The following is a 27570-nucleotide window of genomic DNA, read 5'->3' as shown; positions in this document are numbered from 1 at the left end:
GGTGGATGTGCATTTAAAAATAGTCTTGGATGTAATTAAAGATACAGCAAGCATGAGCAAAAGGCAGGCGGGGAAGCTGGCTATGGGAGTGATTTGTCAAAAGGAAAGTTTTTCATTGGCTGTCCCACTTGAATGTGCCATCTGGACATCACATGACCTGCAGACATGGTAGCACAGTGAAGAGGGCGCACATACCTATGAATGCATGCCTATTTGTGGGGGGGGCCGCTGATTTGTCTATCCAAGAAAACTAGACTTACATAAACACAAATGAACACATTATTTAGCTGTCAATACATTTTATGAGGAAGCAAGGGTTAAAAAAAAAAAAAAAAAAAAAAAAAAAATACAGGATCAGGAAACTCTAAACAACACTCCATAATTTAAAGACATGCAATCCCAAAACATCACAGAGGCACATTTTGCAATTATCTAACAATGTTTAATGAACTTTTTATTTATTACATTAATTAGTTAGCAGTATACAATTCAATTCACCGACACACGAGTGTCTTCACAAACAAAATGGATTGTACAGCAGATGTACTGTATACTGTAGCACTTTAGTGCTGTGGGCAAAGACACATGTCAAGTTTAGAGAATGAGTGTTTATATATATTTATACATAAAGTGAGTGTAGTTATGCCCATGTTTAGACAGGGCATCTGTATATTTGTGTGTGTGTGTGTGTGTGTGTGTGTAACGGTAAAGAATATGAACTGTAACCATTATGTGTGTGCGTGTGTGTATAATATGGTGTTCATGTATAGACAGTCCAGTCATATCAAACATTTACGACGGGCATCAACTTCCGTCCTCATCGCGGTTCACAGCATCGGGGAAATCCTTCCTCAACTCCTTCGATCTGGTCGCCTTGTCAAGCGGGACACCTGCAGGGACAGAGGCACAATGCCACAGTGTGTATTACATCAAATAAAGACAGAGGAGATGTCTAGTCTTTAAATCAGACAATTACTGATTAATTGGTTCTCAGTGGGCCAAAGAGCCACTGCAGGGTGACTGAGAAAAATATGAATATGATTTTTGGAGGCAAGCCAAGGATTTGCTGATGATATCTTTCAAACCTGTATCTCACTAAAAATCCTTCTGAATGTTTTCTGCTTGTTGAACCCAAAATGAATTGATTTGAAGTGATGTTCCTGGACTGGACTAAGGGTCCCAGTATACCCGCCACATTGGTCCCTTTGCACAATGACAGTGATGGCGCCTCAGCTCCGTACCAATTGTGGAGTCATCTTTTCAAACCATTGCAACACCTCCCTCTGTATAATCTTTAAATCGCTGAGCTTCTGTACTGATTTATAAAACGTGGTAGAAACCGACACGATTGTACACTCATGTCTGCAACCTGGATGCCGCAGCACAACGCGCAAGGTTACAGAAATCGAGAGGTGACTGACCAACCAAAATGACATCAGGGCGGCGTCTTGTGTCAGCGGATGTGACATCATTTTGTCACATGCCGCTGTTTGCCAGGGGGAGAACGGCCACCAAAACGAGATGAAGTGTTTTAGTGAGAGCTTGCAGAAAATTCTGATACTATGAAAAATTTAAGAACAAATTCATAGAATTAGAACAACCTAAAAGGCTTTCAAACTGTTAGAACGGTACAGATGGATGGCATCAGCTGAGTATTTGTATATTCTGCATTGGAGTGACGTTAATCACACAGTCTGATTTATCCTGATCAGTGTGACCCATCTCTCATATTTAGGGCCCGAGCACGAACTGTGCGAAGGCCCTATTGTAATTGCTTCGTTTATTATTAGGGCCCGAGCACGAACTGTGCGAAGGCCCTATTGTAATTGCTTCGTTTATTATTATTTTTTTTTTTTTTTAGGGCCCGAGCACGAACTGTGCGAAGGCCCTATTGTAATTGCTTCGTTTATTATTATTATTATTATTATTCAGGCAAATGAATTGGCTTTTTGGGGGCTTTATCATATTCAAAAACTCATGAAACTTTGCACATGCGTCACACCTGGTGAAAATTTAAGTATTTTAATGGGCTCGGGCAAGGGCGCGCCCAAATGGCTCGCTAGCGCCCCCTAAACTGGAGCCCCACCGCTGTGTTTCACGTACATGAATGAAACTTCATACACATGTATATCATGTCCAGGCGCACAAAAAATCCTCTTGGAGCCATGCCCTAAACCCAACAGGAAGTCCGCCATTTTGAATTAATTATGCAAATTTGGCGATTTGCAGCCCTCACACTTTTTCTAATAACTCAGAGGTTTTAGACGTTATCATCTTCATATTTGGTTTGTCTAACCTACACCCCCAGGGGAATCTAAATCTCGAAAATGGTGAGTTTTTGCCAAGGGGGAGGGGTCCTTATGCCCCTTTGAACTTTGATCATTCGCCATGAAATTTTGATTGCCTCTCATTCATACCTACATGATCCAATGTGCATCAAACTTCTCCAGTAGGATGAGGGTGCCCCCCTGAACACATACATATGACAATATTTAATATCAGTCGCAGCGCCACCTAGTGGGAACAGGAAATGTCATATTTTACACTTGGAGGTCCAGCTCCAAGGTGGTTTAGCAGAACCATCTCAAATTTCACCTGGAAAGCCTTAAGAAGTTGGACTTACTGTGTTTTCAAAACTGTGAGTTTTTGACAAAAGGGCGTGACCCTTATGGGACGGCAAAGTTCGATGATTCGCCATGAACACAAAAATGGCTGTAACTCAAAGCCAACTTGCCCAATCTGGCTCAAACTTCAGTGGTGTGATAAGCATGCTGCCCTGAACACACTCATATGCATAAAGTCCATAAACGTTACAGCGCCGCCTAGTGGCAGCTCGGAATATCTTAAAATAGCAAGTTTTTTGAGTAGCCCCGGAGCTACGTTTTATCTACATGTATGAAAATGTACATGCTCATGTAACATACTAAGACGTACAAAAAAGTCTCTTGGACCCATACCCTAAACCCTACAGGAAGTCGGCCATCTTCAATTGAAGGTGTCAATTTTTGCGATTTCCACGCCTGCTATTTGAACGAACTTGTCCTAGGGCATTTCACCCAGTGACACCAAATTGGCTCCAGATCATCTACACAAGTAGCCCATCAAAAGTTATTCAGGGTTTTGTAGAATATTGAACGGTGTTGCCATGGCAACCCTCTGAATTTGGACTTTTTTCAATTTCAAATTCACAGAGATTCTAAACATCAGCCCCTGGGCTGTGCTTTCTCTATGTACCTGAAAATGTGCCTGCTGATGTAAGATGCTAACATCTACAAAAAACTCTCTTGGACCGATAGCCCAAACCCAACAGGAAGTCAGCCACGTTTACTTTAAAGTGTCATTTTTGCAGCATTTTTCGCCTTTTTCAGGCCTTTTTGCCTCAACTCCTCCTAGGGCATTTGACCCAGTGAGACCAAAATGGCTCCAGATCATCCACACAAGTAGCCCATCAAAAGATATTCATGGTTTTGTAGAATATTGAACGGTGTTGCCGTAGCAACCCTCTGAATTTGCACTTTTTTTCCATTTCAGGCCCAGATAGGTTCTAAACATCAGCCCCAGGGCAGTGCTTGGTCTGTGTACCTGAAATCGTGCATGCTGAAGTAACATCCTAACACGTACAAAAAAGTCTCTTGGACCGATAGCCGAAATCCAACAGGAAGCCTGACATGTTCTAATTAAGGTGTCATTTTTGCAGCATTTCTCACATTTTTCAGGCCTGCTATTTGAATCATCTTCTACTACAGCTTTTCATCCAGTCACACCAAAATGGCTCCAGATCATCTACACAAGTAGCCCATCAAAAGATATTCATGGTTTTGTAGAATATTGAACGGTGTTGCCGTAGCAACCCTCTAAATGTGGGATTTTACTCATATACCACAGTGCACCAAATTGTTACATCTCTGACATACATTGTCCGATCTGCCTCAAACTTCACAGGCTTAATGGGAGGGTAAGGGAGACCGGACACACCCCTCTATCAGCTTTGTTTCACACTCATAACGCCACCTAGTGGCAACAGGAAATCAGTAGGACACTGATACTCATCATCCTATGGTCATTACAGTTTCATTGATGGCTGCAGGCATTACATAGAGCATTGTGACATATTAATTAGTGGGCACTCACCGACGCCACCTAGTGGAAGCGGGAGACGATCGACGCGAAGTACGGCTAGCCTGCTGAGCCGTCAGCAGCCGGGTGAGCCAGCTACTCTCTCGTCTGCGAGAACCTCCGAGCGCGGTTCGGCTGGAGCGTGCCACGGGTCGACGCGCGGCTTGGCTGGAGCGCGCCAGGGGTCGACGCGCGCCGGGTGCGAGGGCCCGCTCATCGCCGCTTGCGGCTTTAATTAGGGCCCGAGCACGAACTGTGCGAAGGCCCTATTGTAATTGCTTCGTTTATTATTTTTATTATTATTTTTATTATTATTATTTTTATTATTATTCAGGCAAATGAATTGGCTTTTTGGGGGCTTTATCATATTCAAAAACTCATGAAACTTTGCACATGCATCACACCTGGTGAAAATTTAAGTATTTTAATGGGCTCGGGCAAGGGCGCGCCCAAATGGCTCGCTAGCGCCCCCTAAACTGGAGCCCCACCGCTGTGTTTCACGTACATGAATGAAACTTCATACACATGTATATCATGTCCACGCGCACAAAAAATCCTCTTGGAGCCATGCCCTAAACCCAACAGGAAGTCCGCCATTTTGAATTAATTATGCAAATTTGGCGATTTGCAGCCCTCACACTTTCTCTAATAACTCAGAGGTTTTAGACGTTATCATCTTCATATTTGGTTTGTCTAACCTACACCCCCAGGGGAATCTAAATCTCGAAAATGGTGAGTTTTTGCCAAGGGGGAGGGGTCCTTATGCCCCTTTGACCTTTGATCATTCGCCATGAAAATTTGATTGCCTCTCATTCATACCTACATGATCCAATGTGCATCAAACTTCTCCAGTAGGATGAGGGTGCCCCCCTGAACACATACATATGACAATATTTAATATCAGTCGCAGCGCCACCTAGTGGGAACAGGAAATGTCATATTTTACACTTGGAGGTCCAGCTCCAAGGTGGTTTAGCAGAACCATCTCAAATTTCACCTGGAAAGCCTTAAGAAGTTGGACTTACTGTGTTTTCAAAACTGTGAGTTTTTGACAAAAGGGCGTGACCCTTATGGGACGGCAAAGTTCGATGATTCGCCATGAACACAAAAATGGCTGTAACTCAAAGCCAACTTGCCCAATCTGGCTCAAACTTCAGTGGTGTGATAAGCATGCTGCCCTGAACACACTCATATGCATAAAGTCCATAAACGTTAGAGCGCCGCCTAGTGGCAGCTCGGAATATCTTAAAATAGCAAGTTTTTTGAGTAGCCCCGGAGCTACGTTTTATCTACATGTATGAAAATGTACAGGCTCATGTAACATACTAAGACGTACAAAAAAGTCTCTTGGACCCATACCCCAAACCCTACAGGAAGTCGGCCATCTTCAATTGAAGGTGTCAATTTTTGCGATTTCCACGCCTGCTATTTGAACGAACTCGTCCTAGGGCATTTCACCCACTGACACCAAATTGGCTCCAGATCATCTACACAAGTAGCCCATCAAATATTGTGGAAATCTTTACAAAATATTAAACGGCCTTGTCACACCAGGCCATTAAATTTGGCCTTTGTTTTTCTCCCTCACCACCAAAATTGTTTGTGCACTTGTTCGCACATGCTTTGTCTGATCAGGCTGAAAATTTAATCACTCATGTACACACCCAGGCTGAATCCATAACTACAGATTCAAGACTGTAGGCGCAATAGCGCCCCCTACAGAAGCAAATGAAAATTTGTATGACCGTCCACAGAATTAGTTTTGCTCTGAAATACATGAAATATCTTTCACCATTCCTTACAAAATCCTCATCTATTTGATAAGCCTCCTGCCCTGAACACATTGATATGCATAAAGTCCATAAACGTTAGAGCGCCCCCTACTGGCAGCTTTAAATATCATAATATACCATGTTTTTTAGCTAGCCCCTGAGTTACATTTTATCTACAGCTCTGAAATTTTGCACACTCATGTAACATCCTAAGACATACAAAAAAGTCTCTTGGAGCCATACTCCAAACCCCACAGGAAGTCCAGCATCTTCAATTGAAAGTGTCAATTTTTGCCATTTTCAGGCCTGCTATTTGAATGAACTCCTCCTAGGGCATTTCACCCAGTGAGACCAAATTGGCTCCACATCATCTAGACAAACAGCCCATCAAAAAAGTCAATCAGACCCATGCCCTATTTTGCATGCTGGAGCCGTGACCACACCCCCAAATATTCCATTGCGTCTATGCCGAGAGCAAAAGATACCTTTTCCTATAAAAGAATTCAACTTTCTAGAGACCCATCACGATCACAAAACCTCCGAGTGCGGCACGGGTTGACGAGCGCCACAGGTCGACGCGCGCGGAGTGCGAGGGCCCGATATCACCGCTTGCGGTTTTAATTTTTATTATTATTATTATTCAGGCAAATGAATTGGCTTTTTGGGGGCTTTATCATATTCAAAAACTCATGAAACTTTGCACATGCGTCACACCTGGTGAAAATTTAAGTATTTTAATGGGCTCGGGCAAGGGCGCGCCCAAATGGCTCGCTAGCGCCCCCTAAACTGGAGCCCCACCGCTGTGTTTCACGTACATGAATGAAACTTCATACACATGTATATCATGTCCAGGCGCACAAAAAATCCTCTTGGAGCCATGCCCTAAACCCAACAGGAAGTCCGCCATTTTGAATTAATTATGCAAATTTGGCGATTTGCAGCCCTCACACTTTTTCTAATAACTCAGAGGTTTTAGACGTTATCATCTTCATATTTGGTTTGTCTAACCTGCACCCCCAGGGGAATCTAAATCTCGAAAATGGTGAGTTTTTGCCAAGGGGGAGGGGTCCTTATGCCCCTTTGAACTTTGATCATTCGCCATGAAATTTTGATTGCCTCTCATTCATACCTACATGATCCAATGTGCATCAAACTTCTCCAGTAGGATGAGGGTGCGCCCCTGAACACATACATATGACAATATTTAATATCAGTCGCAGCGCCACCTAGTGGGAACAGGAAATGTCATATTTTACACTTGGAGGTCCAGCTCCAAGGTGGTTTAGCAGAACCATCTCAAATTTCACCTGGAAAGCCTTAAGAAGTTGGACTTACTGTGTTTTCAAAACTGTGAGTTTTTGACAAAAGGGCGTGACCCTTATGGGACGGCAAAGTTCGATGATTCGCCATGAACACAAAAATGGCTGTAACTCAAAGCCAACTTGCCCAATCTGGCTCAAACTTCAGTGGTGTGATAAGCATGCTGCCCTGAACACACTCATATGCATAAAGTCCATAAACGGTAGAGCGCCGCCTAGTGGCAGCTCGGAATATCTTAAAATAGCAAGTTTTTTGAGTAGCCCCGGAGCTACGTTTTATCTACATGTATGAAAATGTACAGGCTCATGTAACATCCTAAGACGTACAAAAAAGTCTCTTGGACCCATACCCCAAACCCTACAGGAAGTCGGCCATCTTCAATTGAAGGTGTCAATTTTTGCCATTTCCACGCCTGCTATTTGAACGAACTTGTCCTAGGGCATTTGACCCAGTGAGACCAAATTTGCTCCACATCATCTAGACAAGGAGCCCATCAAATATTGTGGAAATCTTTACAAAATATTAAATGGCCTTATCACACCAGGCCATTGAAGTTGGCCTTCGTTTTTCTCCCTCACCACCAAAATTGTTTGTGCACTTGTTCGCACATGCTTTGTCTGATCAGGCTGAAAATTTAATCACTCATGTACACACCCAGGCTGAATCCATAACTACAGATTCAAGACTGTAGGCGCAATAGCGCCCCCTACAGAAGCAAATGAAAATTTGTATGACCGTCCACAGAATTAGTTTTGCTCTGAAATGCATGAAACTATCTTTCACCATTCCTTACGAAATCCTCATCAATTTGATAAGCCTCCTGCCCTGAACACATTGATATGCATAAAGTCCATAAATGTTACAGCGCCACCTACTGGCAGCTTGAAATATCATAAAATAGCATGTTTTTTAGCTAGCCCCAGAGCTACATTATATCTACAGCTCTGACATTTTGCACACTCATGTAACATCCTAAGACATACAAAAAAGTCTCTTGGAGCCATACTCCAAACCCTACAGGAAGTCCAGCATCTTCAATTGAAAGTGTCAATTTTTGCCATTTTCAGGCCTGCTATTTGAATGAACTCTTCCTAGGGCATTTCACCCAGTGAGACCAAATTGGCTCCACATCATCTAGACAAACAGCCCATCAAAAAAGTCAATCAGACCCATGCCCTATTTTGCATGCTGGAGCCGTGACCACACCCCCAAATATTCCATTGCGTCTATGCCGAGAGCAAAAGATACCTTTTCCTATAAAAGAATTCAACTTTCTAGAGACCCATCACGATCACAAAACCTCCGAGTGCGGCACGGGTCGACGAGCGCCACAGGTCGACGCGCGCGGAGTGCGAGGGCCCGATATCACCGCTTGCGGTTTTAATTATTATTATTATTATTTTTTTTTTTTTTTTTTTTTTTTTTTTTTTATTATTCAGGCAAATGAATTGGCTTTTTGGGGGCTTTATCATATTCAAAAACTCATGAAACTTTGCACATGCGTCACACCTGGTGAAAATTTAAGTATTTTAATGGGCTCGGGCAAGGGCGCGCCCAAATGGCTCGCTAGCGCCCCCTAAACTGGAGCCCCACCGCTGTGTTTCACGTACATGAATGAAACTTCATACACATGTATATCATGTCCAGGCGCACAAAAAATCCTCTTGGAGCCATGCCCTAAACCCAACAGGAAGTCCGCCATTTTGAATTAATTATGCAAATTTGGCGATTTGCAGCCCTCACACTTTTTCTAATAACTCAGAGGTTTTAGACGTTATCATCTTCATATTTGGTTTGTCTAACCTACACCCCCAGGGGAATCTAAATCTCGAAAATGGTGAGTTTTTGCCAAGGGGGAGGGGTCCTTATGCCCCTTTGAACTTTGATCATTCGCCATGAAATTTTGATTGCCTCTCATTCATACCTACATGATCCAATGTGCATCAAACTTCTCCAGTAGGATGAGGGTGCCCCCCTGAACACATACATATGACAATATTTAATATCAGTCGCAGCGCCACCTAGTGGGAACAGGAAATGTCATATTTTACACTTGGAGGTCCAGCTCCAAGGTGGTTTAGCAGAACCATCTCAAATTTCACCTGGAAAGCCTTAAGAACTTGGACTTACTGTGTTTTTAAAACTGTGAGTTTTTGACAAAAGGGCGTGACCCTTATGGGACGGCAAAGTTCGATGATTCGCCATGAACACAAAAATGGCTGTAACTCAAAGCCAACTTGCCCAATCTGGCTCAAACTTCAGTGGTGTGATAAGCATGCTGCCCTGAACACATTCATATGCATAAAGTCCATAAACGTTAGAGCGCCGCCTAGTGGCAGCTCGGAATATCTTAAAATAGCAAGTTTTTTGAGTAGCCCCGGAGCTACGTTTTATCTACATGTATGAAAATGTACAGGCTCATGTAACATACTAAGACGTACAAAAAAGTCTCTTGGACCCATACCCCAAACCCTACAGGAAGTCGGCCATCTTCAATTGAAGGTGTCAATTTTTGCGATTTCCACGCCTGCTATTTGAACGAACTCGTCCTAGGGCATTTCACCCACTGACACCAAATTGGCTCCAGATCATCTACACAAGTAGCCCATCAAATATTGTGGAAATCTTTACAAAATATTAAACGGCCTTGTCACACCAGGCCATTACATTTGGCCTTTGTTTTTCTCCCTCACCACCAAAATTGTTTGTGCACTTGTTCGCACATGCTTTGTCTGATCAGGCTGAAAATTTAATCACTCATGTACACACCCAGGCTGAATCCATAACTACACATTCAAGACTGTACGCGCAATAGCGCCCCCTACAGAAGCAAATGAAAATTTGTATGACCGTCCACAGAATTAGTTTTGCTCTGAAATACATGAAATATCTTTCACCATTCCTTACAAAATCCTCATCTATTTGATAAGCCTCCTGCCCTGAACACATTGATATGCATAAAGTCCATAAACGTTAGAGCGCCCCCTACTGGCAGCTTTAAATATCATAATATACCATGTTTTTTAGCTAGCCCCTGAGTTACATTTTATCTACAGCTCTGAAATTTTGCACAGTCATGTAACATCCTAAGACATACAAAAAAGTCTCTTGGAGCCATACTCCAAACCCCACAGGAAGTCCAGCATCTTCAATTGAAAGTGTCAATTTTTGCCATTTTCAGGCCTGCTATTTGAATGAACTCCTCCTAGGGCATTTCACCCAGTGAGACCAAATTGGCTCCACATCATCTAGACAAACAGCCCATCAAAAAAGTCAATCAGACCCATGCCCTATTTTGCATGCTGGAGCCGTGACCACACCCCCAAATATTCCATTGCGTCTATGCCGAGAGCAAAAGATACCTTTTCCTATAAAAGAATTCAACTTTCTAGAGACCCATCACGATCACAAAACCTCCGAGTGCGGCACGGGTCGACGAGCGCCACAGGTCGACGCGCGCGGAGTGCGAGGGCCCGATATCACCGCTTGCGGTTTTAATTAGGGCCCGAGCACGAACTGTGCGAAGGCCCTATTGTAATTGCTTCGTTTATTAGGGCCCGAGCACGAACTGTGCGAAGGCCCTATTGTAATTGCTTCGTTTATTAGGGCCCGAGCACGAACTGTGCGAAGGCCCTATTGTAATTGCTTCGTTTATTATTATTTTTTTTTTTTTTTTTTTATTATTATTCAGGCAAATGAATTGGCTTTTTGGGGGCTTTATCATATTCAAAAACTCATGAAACTTTGCACATGCGTCACACCTGGTGAAAATTTAAGTATTTTAATGGGCTCGGGCAAGGGCGCGCCCAAATGGCTCGCTAGCGCCCCCTAAACTGGAGCCCCACCGCTGTGTTTCACGTACATGAATGAAACTTCATACACATGTATATCATGTCCAGGCGCACAAAAAATCCTCTTGGAGCCATGCCCTAAACCCAACAGGAAGTCCGCCATTTTGAATTAATTATGCAAATTTGGCGATTTGCAGCCCTCACACTTTTTCTAATAACTCAGAGGTTTTAGACGTTATCATCTTCATATTTGGTTTGTCTAACCTACACCCCCAGGGGAATCTAAATCTCGAAAATGCTGAGTTTTTGCCAAGGGGGAGGGGTCCTTATGCCCCTTTGAACTTTGATCATTCGCCATGAAATTTTGATTGCCTCTCATTCATACCTACATGATCCAATGTGCATCAAACTTCTCCAGTAGGATAAGGGTGCCCCCCTGAATACATACATATGACAATATTTAATATCAGTCGCAGCGCCACCTAGTGGGAACAGGAAATGTCATATTTTACACTTGGAGGTCCAGCTCCAAGGTGGTTTAGCAGAACCATCTCAAATTTCACCTGGAAAGCCTTAAGAAGTTGGACTTACTGTGTTTTCAAAACTGTGAGTTTTTGACAAAAGGGCGTGACCCTTATGGGACGGCAAAGTTCAATGATTCGCCATGAACACAAAAATGGCTGTAACTCAAAGCCAACTTGCCCAATCTGGCTCAAACTTCAGTGGTGTGATAAGCACCCTGTCCTGAACACACTGATATGCATAAAGTCCATAAACGTTAGAGCGCCGCCTAGTGGCAGCTCGGAATATCTTAAAATAGCATGTTTTTTGAGTAGCCCCGGAGCTACGTTTTATCTACATGTATGAAAATGTACAGGCTCATGTAACATACTAAGACGTACAAAAAAGTCTCTTGGACCCATACCCCAAACCCTACAGGAAGTCGGCCATCTTCAATTGAAGGTGTCAATTTTTGCGATTTCCACGCCTGCTATTTGAACGAACTTGTCCTAGGGCATTTCACCCAGTGACACCAAATTGGCTCCAGATCATCTACACAAGTAGCCCATCAAAAGTTATTCATGGTTTTGTAGAATATTGAACGGTGTTTCCATGGCAACCCTCTGAATTTGGACTTTTTTCAATTTCAAATTCACAGAGATTCTAAACATCAGCCCCTGGGCTGTGCTTTCTCTGTGTATCTGAAAATGTCCCTGCTGATGTAAGATGCTAACATCTACAAAAAAGTCTCTTGGACCGATAGCCGAAACCCAACAGGAAGTCAGCCACGTTCACTTTAAAGTGTCATTTTTGCAGCATTTTTCGCCTTTTTCAGGCCTTTTTGCCTCAACTCCTCCTAGGGCATTTGACCCAGTGAGACCAAAATGGCTCCAGATCATCCACACAAGTAGCCCATCAAAAGATATTCATGGTTTTGTAGAATATTGAACGGTGTTGCCGTAGCAACCCTCTGAATTTGGACTTTTTTTCCATTTCAGGCCCAGATAGGTTCTAAACATCAGCCCCAGGGCAGTGCTTGGTCTGTGTACCTCAAATCGTGCATGCTCAAGTAACATCCTAACACGTACAAAAAAGTCTCTTGGACTGATAGCCGAAATCCAACAGGAAGCCTGACATGTTCTAATTAAGGTGTCATTTTTGCAGCATTTTTCACATTTTTCAGGCCTGCTATTTGAATCATCTTCTACTACAGCTTTTCATCCAGTCACACCAAAATGGCTCCAGATCATCTACACAAGTAGCCCATCAAAAGATATTCATGGTTTTGTAGAATATTGAACGGTGTTGCCGTAGCAACCCTCTAAATGTGGGATTTTACTCATATACCACAGTGCACCAAATTGTTACATCTCTGACATACATTGTCCGATCTGCCTCAAACTTCACAGGCTTAATGGGAGGGTAAGGGACACTGGACACACCCCTCTATCAGCTTTGTTTCACACTCATAATGCCACCTAGTGGCAACAGGAAATCAGTAGGACACTGATACTCATCATCCTATGGTCATTACAGTTTCATTGATGGCTGCAGGCATTACATAGAGCATTGTGACATATTAATTAGTGGGCACTCACCGACGCCACCTAGTGGAAGCGGGAGACGATCGACGCGAAGTACGGCTAGCCTGCTGAGCTGTCAGCAGCCGGGTGAGCCAGCTACTCTCTCGTCTGCGAGAACCTCCGAGCGCGGTTCGGCTGGAGCGTGCCACGGGTCGACGCGCGGCTTGGCTGGAGCGCGCCAGGGGTCGACGCGCGCCGGGTGCGAGGGCCCGCTCATCGCCGCTTGCGGCTTTAATTATTATTATTATTATTATTATTATTATTCAGGCAAATGAATTGGCTTTTTGGGGGCTTTATCATATTCAAAAACTCATGAAACTTTGCACATGCGTCACACCTGGTGAAAATTTAAGTATTTTAATGGGCTCGGGCAAGGGCGCGCCCAAATGGCTCGCTAGCGCCCCCTAAACTGGAGCCCCACCGCTGTGTTTCACGTACATGAATGAAACTTCATACACATGTATATCATGTCCACGCGCACAAAAAATCCTCTTGGAGCCATGCCCTAAACCCAACAGGAAGTCCGCCATTTTGAATTAATTATGCAAATTTGGCGATTTGCAGCCCTCACACTTTTTCTAATAACTCAGAGGTTTTAGACGTTATCATCTTCATATTTGGTTTGTCTAACCTACACCCCCAGGGGAATCTAAATCTCGAAAATGGTGAGTTTTTGCCAAGGGGGAGGGGTCCTTATGCCCCTTTGAACTTTGATCATTCGCCATGAAATTTTGATTGCCTCTCATTCATACCTACATGATCCAATGTGCATCAAACTTCTCCAGTAGGATGAGGGTGCCCCCCTGAACACATACATATGACAATATTTAATATCACTCGCAGCGCCACCTACTGGGAACAGGAAATGTCATATTTTACACTTGGAGGTCCAGCTCCAAGGCGGTTTAGCAGAACCATCTCAAATTTCACCTGGAAAGCCTTAAGAAGTTGGACTTACTGTGTTTTCAAAACTGTGAGTTTTTGGCAAAAGGGCGTGACCCTTATGGGACGGCAAAGTTCGATGATTCGCCATGAACACAAAAATGGCTGTAACTCAAAGCCAACTTGCCCAATCTGGCTCAAACTTCAGTGGTGTGATAAGCATGCTGCCCTGAACACACTCATATGCATAAAGTCCATAAACGTTAGAGCGCCGCCTAGTGGCAGCTCGGAATATCTTAAAATAGCAAGTTTTTTGAGTAGCCCCGGAGCTACGTTTTATCTACATGTATGAAAATGTACATGCTCATGTAACATACTAAGACGTACAAAAAAGTCTCTTGGACCCATACCCCAAACCCTACAGGAAGTCGGCCTTCTTCAATTGAAGGTGTCAATTTTTGCGATTTCCACGCCTGCTATTTGAACGAACTTGTCCTAGGGCATTTCACCCAGTGACACCAAATTGGCTCCAGATCATCTACACAAGTAGCCCATCAAAAGTTATTCAGGGTTTTGTAGAATATTGAACGGTGTTGCCATGGCAACCCTCTGAATTTGGACTTCTTTCAATTTCAAATTCACAGAGATTCTAAACATCAGCCCCTGGGCTGTGCTTTCTCTATGTACCTGAAAATGTGCCTGCTGATGTAAAATGCTAACATCTACAAAAAAGTCTCTTGGACCGATAGCCGAAACACAACAGGAAGTCAGCCACGTTCACTTTAAAGTGTCATTTTTGCAGCATTTTTCGCCTTTTCCAGGCCTTTTTGCCTCAACTCCTCCTAGGGCATTTGACCCAGTGAGACCAAAATGGCTCCAGATCATCCACACAAGTAGCCCATCAAAAGATATTCATGGTTTTGTAGAATATTGAACGGTGTTGCCGTAGCAACCCTCTGAATTTGGACTTTTTTTCCATTTCAGGCCCAGATAGGTTCTAAACATCAGCCCCAGGGCAGTGCTTGGTCTGTGTACCTGAAATCGTGCATGCTGAAGTAACATCCTAAGACGTACAAAAAAGTCTCTTGGACCGATAGCCGAAATCCAACAGGAAGCCTGACATGTTCTAATTAAGGTGTCATTTTTGCAGCATTTTTCACATTTTTCAGGCCTGCTATTTGAATCATCTTCTACTACAGCTTTTCATCCAGTCACACCAAAATGGCTCCAGATCATCTACACAAGTAGCCCATCAAAACATATTCATGGTTTTGTAGAATATTGAACGCTGTTGCCGTAGCAACCCTCTAAATGTGGGATTTTACTCATATACCACAGTGCACCAAATTGTTACATCTCTGACATACATTGTCCGATCTGCCTCAAACTTCACAGGCTTAATGGGAGGGTAAGGGAGACTGGACACACCCCTCTATCAGCTTTGTTTCACACTCATAACGCCACCTACTGGCAACAGGAAATCAGTAGGACACTGATACTCATCATCCTATGGTCATTACAGTTTCATTGATGGCTGCAGGCATTACATAGAGCATTGTGACATATTAATTAGTGGGCACTCACCGACGCCACCTAGTGGGAGTGGGAGACGATCGACGCGAAGTACGGCTAGCCTGCTGAGCCGTCAGCAGCCGGGTGAGCCAGCTACTCTCTCGTCTGCGAGAACCTCCGAGCGCGGTTCGGCTGGAGCGTGCCACGGGTCGACGCGCGGCTTGGCTGGAGCGCGCCAGGGGTCGACGCGCGCCGGGTGCGAGGGCCCGCTCATCGCCGCTTGCGGCTTTAATTATTATTATTATTATTTTTTTTTTTTTTTTTTTATTATTATTCAGGCAAATGAATTGGCTTTTTGGGGGCTTTATCATATTCAAAAACTCATGAAACTTTGCACATGCGTCACACCTGGTGAAAATTTAAGTATTTTAATGGGCTCGGGCAAGGGCGCGCCCAAATGGCTCGCTAGCGCCCCCTAAACTGGAGCCCCACCGCTGTGTTTCACGTACATGAATGAAACTTCATACACATGTATATCATGTCCAGGCGCACAAAAAATCCTCTTGGAGCCATGCCCTAAACCCAACAGGAAGTCCGCCATTTTGAATTAATTATGCAAATTTGGCGATTTGCAGCCCTCACACTTTTTCTAATAACTCAGAGGTTTTAGACGTTATCATCTTCATATTTGGTTTGTCTAACCTACACCCCCAGGGGAATCTAAATCTCGAAAATGGTGAGTTTTTGCCAAGGGGGAGGGGTCCTTATGCCCCTTTGAACTTTGATCATTCGCCATGAAATTTTGATTGCCTCTCATTCATACCTACATGATCCAATGTGCATCAAACTTCTCCAGTAGGATGAGGGTGCCCCCCTGAACACATACATATGACAATATTTAATATCAGTCGCAGCGCCACCTAGTGGGAACAGGAAATGTCATATTTTACACTTGGAGGTCCAGCTCCAAGGTGGTTTAGCAGAACCATCTCAAATTTCACCTGGAAAGCCTTAAGAAGTTGGACTTACTGTGTTTTCAAAACTGTGAGTTTTTGACAAAAGGGCGTGACCCTTATGGGACGGCAAAGTTCGATGATTCGCCATGAACACAAAAATGGCTGTAACTCAAAGCCAACTTGCCCAATCTGGCTCAAACTTCAGTGGTGTGATAAGCATGCTGCCCTGAACACACTCATATGCATAAAGTCCATAAACGTTAGAGCGCCGCCTAGTGGCAGCTCGGAATATCTTAAAATAGCAAGTTTTTTGAGTAGCCCCGGAGCTACGTTTTATCTACATGTATGAAAATGTACATGCTCATGTAACATACTAAGACGTACAAAAAAGTCTCTTGGACCCATACCCTAAACCCTACAGGAAGTCGGCCATCTTCAATTGAAGGTGTCAATTTTTGCGATTTCCACGCCTGCTATTTGAACGAACTTGTCCTAGGGCATTTCACCCAGTGACACCAAATTGGCTCCAGATCATCTACACAAGTAGCCCATCAAAACTTATTCAGGGTTTTGTAGAATATTGAACGGTGTTGCCATGGCAACCCTCTGAATTTGGACTTTTTTCAATTTCAAATTCACAGAGATTCTAAACATCAGCCCCTGGGCTGTGCTTTCTCTATGTACCTGAAAATGTGCCTGCTGATGTAAGATGCTAACATCTACAAAAAACTCTCTTGGACCGATAGCCCAAACCCAACAGGAAGTCAGCCACGTTTACTTTAAAGTGTCATTTTTGCAGCATTTTTCGCCTTTTTCAGGCCTTTTTGCCTCAACTCCTCCTAGGGCATTTGACCCAGTGAGACCAAAATGGCTCCAGATCATCCACACAAGTAGCCCATCAAAAGATATTCATGGTTTTGTAGAATATTGAACGGTGTTGCCGTAGCAACCCTCTGAATTTGGACTTTTTTTCCATTTCAGGCCCAGATAGGTTCTAAACATCAGCCCCAGGGCAGTGCTTGGTCTGTGTACCTGAAATCGTGCATGCTGAAGTAACATCCTAAGACGTACAAAAAAGTCTCTTGGACCGATAGCCGAAATCCAACAGGAAGCCTGACATGTTCTAATTAAGGTGTCATTTTTGCAGCATTTGTCACATTTTTCAGGCCTGCTATTTGAATCATCTTCTACTACAGCTTTTCATCCAGTCACACCAAAATGGCTCCAGATCATCTACACAAGTAGCCCATCAAAAGATATTCATGGTTTTGTAGAATATTGAACGGTGTTGCCGTAGCAACCCTCTAAATGTGGGATTTTACTCATATACCACAGTGCACCAAATTGTTACATCTCTGACATACATTGTCCGATCTGCCTCAAACTTCACAGGCTTAATGGGAGGGTAAGGGAGACTGGACACACCCCTCTATCAGCTTTGTTTCACACTCATAACGCCACCTAGTGGCAACAGGAAATCAGTAGGACACTGATACTCATCATCCTATGGTCATTACAGTTTCATTGATGGCTGCAGGCATTACATAGAGCATTGTGACATATTAATTAGTGGGCACTCACCGACGCCACCTAGTGGAAGCGGGAGACGATCGACGCGAAGTACGGCTAGCCTGCTGAGCTGTCAGCAGCCGGGTGAGCCAGCTACTCTCTCGTCTGCGAGAACCTCCGAGCGCGGTTCGGCTGGAGCGTGCCACGGGTCGACGCGCGGCTTGGCTGGAGCGCGCCAGGGGTCGACGCGCGCCGGGTGCGAGGGCCCGCTCATCGCCGCTTGCGGCTTTAATTATTATTATTTTTTTTATTATTCAGGCAAATGAATTGGCTTTTTGGGGGCTTTATCATATTCAAAAACTCATGAAACTTTGCACATGCGTCACACCTGGTGAAAATTTAAGTATTTTAATGGGCTCGGGCAAGGGCGCGCCCAAATGGCTCGCTAGCGCCCCCTAAACTGGAGCCCCACCGCTGTGTTTCACGTACATGAATGAAACTTCATACACATGTATATCATGTCCAGGCGCACAAAAAATCCTCTTGGAGCCATGCCCTAAACCCAACAGGAAGTCCGCCATTTTGAATTAATTATGCAAATTTGGCGATTTGCAGCCCTCACACTTTTTCTAATAACTCAGAGGTTTTAGACGTTATCATCTTCATATTTGGTTTGTCTAACCTACACCCCCAGGGGAATCTAAATCTCGAAAATGGTGAGTTTTTGCCAAGGGGGAGGGGTCCTTATGCCCCTTTGAACTTTGATCATTTGCCATGAAATTTTGATTGCCTCTCATTCATACCTACATGATCCAATGTGCATCAAACTTCTCCAGTAGGATGAGGGTGCCCCCCTGAACACATACATATGACAATATTTAATATCAGTCGCAGCGCCACCTAGTGGGAACAGGAAATGTCATATTTTACACTTGGAGGTCCAGCTCCAAGGTGGTTTAGCAGAACCATCTCAAATTTCACCTGGAAAGCCTTAAGAACTTGGACTTACTGTGTTTTCAAAACTGTGAGTTTTTGACAAAAGGGCGTGACCCTTATGGGACGGCAAAGTTCGATGATTCGCCATGAACACAAAAATGGCTGTAACTCAAAGCCAACTTGCCCAATCTGGCTCAAACTTCAGTGGTGTGATAAGCATGCTGCCCTGAACACATTCATATGCATAAAGTCCATAAACGTTAGAGCGCCGCCTAGTGGCAGCTCGGAATATCTTAAAATAGCATGTTTTTTGAGTAGCCCCGGAGCTGCGTTTTATCTACATCTATGAAAATGTACATGCTCATGTAACATACTAAGACGTACAAAAAAGTCTCTTGGACCCATACCCTAAACCCTACAGGAAGTCGGCCATCTTCAATTGAAGGTGTCAATTTTTGCGATTTCCACGCCTGCTATTTGAACGAACTTGTCCTAGGGCATTTCACCCACTGACACCAAATTGGCTCCAGATCATCTACACAAGTAGCCCATCAAAAGTTATTCAGGGTTTTGTAGAATATTGAACGGTGTTGCCATGGCAACCCTCTGAATTTGGACTTTTTTCCATTTCAAATTCACAGAGATTCTAAACATCAGCCCCTGGGCTGTGCTTTCTCTATGTACCTGAAAATGTGCCTGCTGATGTAAGATGCTAACGTCTACAAAAAACTCTCTTGGACCGATAGCCGAAACCCAACAGGAAGTCAGCCACGTTCACTTTAAAGTGTCATTTTTGCAGCATTTTTCGCCTTTTTCAGGCCTTTTTGCCTCAACTCCTCCTAGGGCATTTGACCCAGTGAGACCAAAATGGCTCCAGATCATCCACACAAGTAGCCCATCCAAAGATATTCATGGTTTTGTAGAATATTGAACGGTGTTGCCGTAGCAACCCTCTGAATTTGGACTTTTTTTCCATTTCAGGCCCAGATAGGTTCTAAACATCAGCCCCAGGGCAGTGCTTGGTCTGTGTACCTGAAATCGTGCATGCTGAAGTAACATCCTAACACGTACAAAAAAGTCTCTTGGACCGATAGCCGAAATCCAACAGGAAGCCTGACATGTTCTAATTAAGGTGTCATTTTTGCAGCATTTTTCACATTTTTCAGGCCTGCTATTTGAATCATCTTCTACTACAGCTTTTCATCCAGTCACACCAAAATGGCTCCAGATCATCTACACAAGTAGCCCATCAAAAGATATTCATGGTTTTGTAGAATATTGAACGGTGTTGCCGTAGCAACCCTCTAAATGTGGGATTTTACTCATATACCACAGTGCACCAAATTGTTACATCTCTGACATACATTGTCCGATCTGCCTCAAACTTCACAGGCTTAATGGGAGGGTAAGGGAGACCGGACACACCCCTCTATCAGCTTTGTTTCACACTCATAACGCCACCTAGTGGCAACAAGAAATCAGTAGGACACTGATACTCATCATCCTATGGTCATTACAGTTTCATTGATGGCTGCAGGCATTACATAGAGCATTGTGACATATTAATTAGTGGGCACTCACCGACGCCACCTAGTGGAAGCGGGAGACGATCGACGCGAAGTACGGCTAGCCTGCTGAGCCGTCAGCAGCCGGGTGAGCCAGCTACTCTCTCGTCTGCGAGAACCTCCGAGCGCGGTTCGGCTGGAGCGTGCCACGGGTCGACGCGCGGCTTGGCTGGAGCGCGCCAGGGGTCGACGCGCGCCGGGTGCGAGGGCCCGCTCATCGCCGCTTGCGGCTTTAATTTAACATGAAACTGCAAAACTGTTTTATATGCTAACCTTAAAAAGCACACATTTACTAATATTACTTAAATTTTCTTCCACCTGATTATTATAAATCATTTTAAATGTGCATCTCTCAGCCCTCCTTAGTCCATCACCAACTGGTCCAGAACACAGCAGCAAGGACGTTTACAAAAACTAGCTGGCACTCACACGTCGCCCCTATTCTCGCTTCCCTTCACTGGCTACTATTGAAATTCAGAATTCATTTTTAAATTTGGATAACGTATAAAGGCCCACATGGCGAGTATCTTGTGCGTACAGCAGAGCTGCTGAATCCAAAGGCAACCTCGCTTTTGAGGTTGTACGCTCCCCTCCAAAAATATTGGAACAGTGAGGCTAATCCCTTTATTTTTGCTGTAGACTGAAAACATTTGGGTTTGACATTAAAAGATGAATATGGAATATTTGCTCACAAGAAAAAAAAAAAAGGGGTGGATTCAGACAAAAGGTGCTATCTTCTAAACTCAGGGGAGTAAGTAACTCTCCTGGAACTTAATTTAGACCCAGGTCCCTGGCTGGAAATGCATCAAGACCTTCCAAAATCCCAGAAGAAGATTCTAACAAATTGGGTGAAGTGTGTGAAGAGCTGTAAGCTCCCGCTTCCACTCTATGTTGCTTCAGGCAGGTGTTGAAACCTTATGACAGCTATGCAGGGGGAAAAAAACTCTGGCATAGTTTAATGTCCCTGTATTCATGGTAAAAATAAACAAACAAAAGGAAGCCATAAAAGCACGCATAACCTTTGGCATTTGTAATTTCTTGTAACTCATCAACATACTACACATCAACATAATATATTAAAAGTAATAAGTAAAATATGGCCAGTAAACTATCCATCCATCTTCTTCCACTTATCCTTTTTCAGGGTCGCAGGGGTGCTGGAGCCTATCCCAGCTGGGATAATACTTTCAGAAATGAATGAGTTAAGAACAATTACAATAATTACAATACTGCTGGCATAATGACCTCTGACACTTCTCTTACCTTCTCACCAGTCGTAACGTGGGCGGGTGTGGGGCTGACGGTGTCTGGGGGACTCGTGCCGATGACCTGGTGGGGGCGTAGAACTGGGAGGAGCAGTGAGAGCGAGCTGCTGGCCTCCTCCTCGCCGATCTCGGGCATAGTCCAGCCCGCGGGCGTTTGGGGGAGCGTATCTTCCTGCTTCTCTTCTCCACTCCTCGTCAAATGCTGGACCCTCACCTAGCAGGAACAAAGACGGTTAAAAGACATAACATTAAACAATTACACACGTTTTAAATGAGACCTCCTGAGTACTTGTTTTTATTCAAAGAGTAGTTTTGCATGATTCACAGTTCAAAACAACCCTCAAATAATCCTTATTTATCTCCCTCACCCCTCCTTTTAATGCAGTTTTGTTCTGACTGGCTGTCCCTCACAAACAAAAGGTTTGAAAAATAGATGAAGCCTCAGCTAAGACTACTTTTTAAATTATCAGCTTGACTCACTCTCATCCAGGTTAATGTAGTCTTGCCGCTCCTCGCAGTCCCCAGTGCGGCGATTTCGTGAACGCGCCATTATGTGTGCACGGTCCCCAATGTGATGGCCGATGGCAAGACCCTCGAGGCCGCTCTCACTGTCCCTCACCGACTGCCGCGTCTCACGGATCTGAGGGGAAATCATAACATATGTAAACAAGTTTACAAAAACAGATTCCTTCCTTCCTGCCTGTTTATTTATACAGTATGTGATCTGTACATTCCTTCCTGATATTTAAACTGTACATGATCTATTGTCACTACAGTTACTGGCCAGAGGACCTCAGTCATGCCAGGATTAACAAACCAATTAGGCCCTATGTCCAGTCATGCAGCAAGGCAGTCCACGTACATGGCTCCAACCAGTACTTCTTATCTATACTCTTAATATTTCAGCAACCATGAGTGATTCCTACCCCTCCTGGGCCTGTCCTCGTTTCACTGGTCTGTTGATAAACTTTTGGAGCCCCTGCATCTGACGAAGAATAGGAGATCACTGTTGATGAGGAAAATGTCTGACAGTTTGGTGACCCAGACATTCTTTCCTGGAAGAAGAAAAAACAAACAGAAAGTGAGATGAAGCACTAGGCAGACACAAGCTTCATTCATGGCAGTAATTACTTTGTTTATTTGGAAACACAAACGACTCACCATGTTTTCCATCATTTCTCCCATCATGCCAAACATATCCATGAACCCTCCACCCTGCAAACATTAAGAGGATCTTTGTGTTTCTCATTTGATTAAACATCAAACACAGACAGAGTCTAAAACAGCAGCATGCCCTGTTGGTTCAGAGCACAGGTGTCATTAACCACCTTTCCACTGCAGGAAATTGTGGCAGGCACGAGGTACTGCACTGCCTCATAAACAGCCGTTTCAGCTTTCCTGTTTCCCACTGTGGTGTAGGATTGTTTGACAATAACAACAATGTAGGAAAGTGAGATGTTTGCTGCATTGCTGTTTGTTGTCCACCAATACTAAGGAACTTTGCATTGTTGATACTCTTCTTCCTGCTTCTAATAGGTAGCAGTTTTCTCAAAATTCCAAGATTAACCAATTAAATTTACCTCTCACACACTAAAATGGCAAAAAAACATTTTTTTTTTTTTAAATTCAGCAGTGATTCTGTTTAGATAAAAGAAAGCAATAATAAATCTGGGTAGATAATGTGCATTGATCCATTTTGTTGTATTTTATTTCGATTTTTACTTATTCAACTCCTTTATTTTTTTCTGTTTAACTGAGCTCCTTCTTTGCTCAATAAAGTAAAATTTAGACAATTTTGCTTTGCCATATTGTACTGAGCTACTCTAAGCTATTCTTTAAGGTACAGTATTTTGTTACATGTTGTGTTTACTGTTCTGCCCGCTGCTAACACAGGGATTTCACAACTTAAGGGAGGAATAAAGCACCTCCCTTTTCTTATTATTCTCATCTTAAGTGGTTTTCACACTTGCGCTCTGAAAAATGCCAGAAAAATCAAGTTTAGAAACAGCACGAGATGATTTGCACCAACCGTGTTCTCTCCTGAGAAAACATACGAGCTGCCTGACTAGAGGGTACAGGAGGCAGGACACACGATGCTATTAGCTATTCATTAGCTATGAATACATTGAATTATTATTGCTGCCATTATTCTCACATCCAAGCAAATCAATGCATTCAGACATCACATAAGCTCTGCACCAGCGAACTGGAGGGTTAAAGGCCATTTAATATTTGATTGGACTGTATTGGCCATTCACGCTTTCACATCCACCTACGTCAGGCAATAACTAGAAAAGTTCAGTGCTGCAGTGCTTTTGGAATGTAAACTCAGTTAACCTATTCAGAAGCCTAATATATTCATACTGGCGCCTGTCAACCATCAGTCAGAATCCCAACAGGATTATGGTCACAGAATAAAGAGATTTTCTCCTGAAGTTCTGTTAAAGGTCAGAGAAGGAGTTACTAACCATTCCCATCATGCCAAAGGGAGCCAGCGGGCCAGCCTAAAAGAAAAATACACACCTTTAACTTCTAAACTTAAGAAAACAAACAAGTTAATTTGGGCATGCAAAAAAAAAAAAATCACACAAAGTCTCTCTCAGCAGAGCAGTCTGTTACCTGTCTGCGTGATGCACGGTGTGGCTGCATCTGAGGAGCAAGAGGGAAAGGGTCCATGCCAAATGGTCCAAACAGGCTCCTCATCTGCTGCCTGTGAGCTGCAAATGGATCCCTGGAAGAAATCAAAAGCATTTCTAAGACTTTTGGTTCATTTTGGTGTATGTGTGAATCAACTGAGTGTGGCTGTGTGAAATATACTCACATAGGTGAAGGTAAGCTGAAAATGAAACAAGGAGGAAACTTGTAAATTTTAACAAGTACAAGACAAATTACTCCAATCAAGGGTTCCCAAGCTTCCCAAATGTTGATTTGACTATGACATTGTCTTCATCTCTATGGGAGTTTCATTACTATAGCAATTACTGGCAATATATTAAAGAAAATCTAATGTAGTGTATTTTGCATAGATGTAAAAATAAATGAAGCTACAATTTACTGCGAAGGCACACACAGCGAGCTTCAGTGTGTCTTCTCTCATACACCCTGCTTTACTAACCAGACTGTCAGCTACCTTTTTTTTTTATTAAGGCAAATCTAAATGGTGCCACAATAATTAGTTTGTACAGTGTATCAGCTGACACTAATCAAGATTAAGACGCTTAAGCCCATTCACACAGGAAAAGACACATTTGTGACACACTGTTTTGTAGCTGAAGCGATTTGCAGCAATGTGACGACCAAAGAATGTGAATTACATTCGGCGACTTGAAGCAACAACGGGTGAAATAACTGTTGGCAGTATGAAGTGGGCAGAACCCGAAATAAACTTTTCTCAACTTCTGGTTGAGCAATTTGAGCAACTACCAATGAGAGCGCAGGACACCACTGATTAACATATCACACAGTAGTAAATGCATTAGAGGGTTACCTAGACAGCCTGGAACATCCACTAGCAACCAGCTGGTAGCTTCCATTTATGTGTGAGGAGCGTATCGCCTCCAATGTGGACGCAGCCTGCTGGTTAGGCGCTGGTGAACATTCCAGGCTCTGGTTGCTGTTATATCATTTACTACCCTGTGATATGTCAATCAGTAGTATCCTGCACCTTTATTGGTAGTTGCTTCAGTCACTGGTCTAGAAGTTGGGAGATGTTCTCAAACATTGTAGCTTGGGACACGCCCACTTAATGTTGATTCATTTCTTAAGTTAAAAAGCAAAACAAACAAACAAAAAAACAAAAACAAACAGGAACAACCAATGAATAAGTTTAATTAAAGATGCAGCCTCAACTGTGCAGTAAGCCTATAGGCACACCAAGCACCCAAGTTAAATTCTGAAATATGCATTTTGTGTGTGTGTGTGTTGTTAGACATTTTAAACTGTGCTGTGGTTTAATAAAAGGCAACAATAATGGGGGTCCAGTGGGCTCTGAGAAGAGGACGTATTTATTAAAAAATAATTAGGGATGCTTCGATACATTCACATCGACCTTTAGGCACATAAGATGATGTACCATGGCAGCGGCTGATGTTTACGTGTTACATTAAAAAAAAAAAAGTGTGATGAAGAGCTGAATTTAAAAACAGTTGAATTTTTTTTAACTCAGTTTTAAAGCTGATTTTTTTAAAATTCCCAATAATAATAAAATTCATATGGATTTTTTAAAGAGAGAAATATTACATATTTCCATCCACTTGCCAGAGGGAAATGTGATTATGTTAGCATGCCAGACAGGCAAGACAGAAGGCCTCAAAAATTAAATTATGCATACATTAAACAAACTTAACGTATTTTATTAGACTATTATTAGATTACATATATTTTTACTTTTTCGCCTTTCAACTTGTCGTATTTACTCGATCCAGCATGACATTTGAATGAATTATTTTTTTATTTTTGTGACTCAGAATATCATGTTAAAAAGCAGTCTACGCGTTTTATTTTACATTACTGTGAAGTACAACTAAATACTATTCAGAAATTGACACGAGTTGTCTTTTGCAATGTGAACTTCGTATTAGTGTGTGCTCAAATATGGGACTTTGCAGGACTGCTTGATTTTTCCTTTTTCATATTTTAGGGTAAGAAATACCAGTAAAATATTTAGGCATTTAGCTTTAATAGTTTTTGAGATATTCATGTTCAATGATTCCCTCACAGTTCAATGTGCGAAAAAAAAAAAAGGCCTGAAGAGGCCATTTTTAAAAAAAATTATACACTTATCTAGAAAAGCATTTGTTATATGAACATAAAATTTCACAGCATTCATTATATACATCCAATCTTTGGACCAAAAGATTTTAATGCAAATTGGTGATGATCGAGCAGAAAATGTTCTAAAAATTTGATATAGAATGACCGAACAGCTCAATACATTTTCATAGAGATGTTATTTATTTATTTTCCTGGCACATAAGCTGAAAATAAAATCGTTATTATATTCCATAATTTCACAATCATTGTATGTTTATTAATAAAAATGCTCTTTGTGTGTGAGCTTTACAGGTGGAAGATTTACTTCCACCTGTAAAGCCGATTTATTTATTTGTTTGTTTGTTTGTTTTTGCAATAAAAATGCATATATGCTGCATTAATTAAAGGGAGTTATATTACGTGTTTTTCATTTCCATACATTTGCCAGAGAGGCATGCGCCTATGGAAACATGCCAGACTATAAAGGTGGCCTCTTTTAAATATAAAAAACAAAAGATTATTAAAGAAACAAAGGGATCAACTGAGTGTTGTTGATTGCTAACTGTGGTTACTGATTAATTAACTAAATGCTGTTGAACGCGAACACCTTTTTGTTATTGTCTATCCAATATGGTGGACCAGTGTAGGCCCCCACAGCTGGCAGGAGTAACGGAGGGTACCTGCTACAAGGGACAGTGGACATTTTTACAACTTAGCGATCCAAAATGTAGCTACCCACCACTTACACAACACAAAGACAACAGTGCCTAAACAAAAAGGTGTGAAATGTTAGTACTTACATCATGAAGGGATCTTCATCAACGTCACCCAAGAACCGAAACATGCTAGGTGATTTCTCAGCTGGCTGATTCGAGCCAGCTAGCAAGGTAAACAGTTTTTAAAGGCTGAAATAAAATGAACTCAAACTCGATTTAAGCTGAAATGCGGGACCTTTTACCAGCTCCCTCGCGAAAAACACACACTGTTGATACTGCTTAACAAAGCGGCAGAAATCGTAGCGTCTCACTAAACAGCAATTTCCAGAAACCTGGAGAAAACACAAAAACGGAAGTCAGTCCTCTGACAAAGGGAAGCAACGCTGCTATCAAG

General features: G+C 42.8%; 1 protein-coding gene across 1 annotated transcript; it reads right to left on the bottom strand.

The window, feature by feature from the left end:
* Positions 1-353: 353 nt before the first annotated feature.
* Positions 354-27570, bottom strand: mlf2 (myeloid leukemia factor 2). Its single transcript, XM_030748872.1, has 9 exons — positions 27261-27570; positions 24530-24544; positions 24328-24439; positions 24177-24212; positions 22870-22923; positions 22635-22763; positions 22189-22348; positions 21707-21922; positions 354-890 (listed from the first exon to the last, which is right to left on the bottom strand). The coding sequence occupies exons 1-8, from the start codon at positions 27302-27304 to the stop codon at positions 21711-21713; spliced, it is 762 nt and encodes a 253-aa protein (XP_030604732.1). The 5' UTR covers positions 27305-27570; the 3' UTR covers positions 354-890; positions 21707-21710.

This window comes from Archocentrus centrarchus, chromosome 16 (assembly GCF_007364275.1).
Source record: "Archocentrus centrarchus isolate MPI-CPG fArcCen1 chromosome 16, fArcCen1, whole genome shotgun sequence".
Taxonomy (NCBI): domain Eukaryota; kingdom Metazoa; phylum Chordata; class Actinopteri; order Cichliformes; family Cichlidae; genus Archocentrus; species Archocentrus centrarchus.
The sequence above is the reverse complement of the archived record's forward strand: the minus strand, read 5'-3'. Positions and strand labels throughout refer to the sequence as shown.

Coding starts and splice junctions, on each gene's coding strand:
- mlf2 (XM_030748872.1), bottom strand. CDS start 27,304: ATGTTTCGGTTCTTGGGTGACGTTGATGAAGATCCCTTCATGAT. Junction 22,924..24,176: donor CCTTTGGCATGATGGGAATG/GTTAGTAACTCC, acceptor TAATGTTTGCAG/GGTGGAGGGTTCATGGATAT. Junction 21,923..22,188: donor CTACATTAACCTGGATGAGA/GTGAGTCAAGCT, acceptor TGTTCCTGCTAG/GTGAGGGTCCAGCATTTGAC.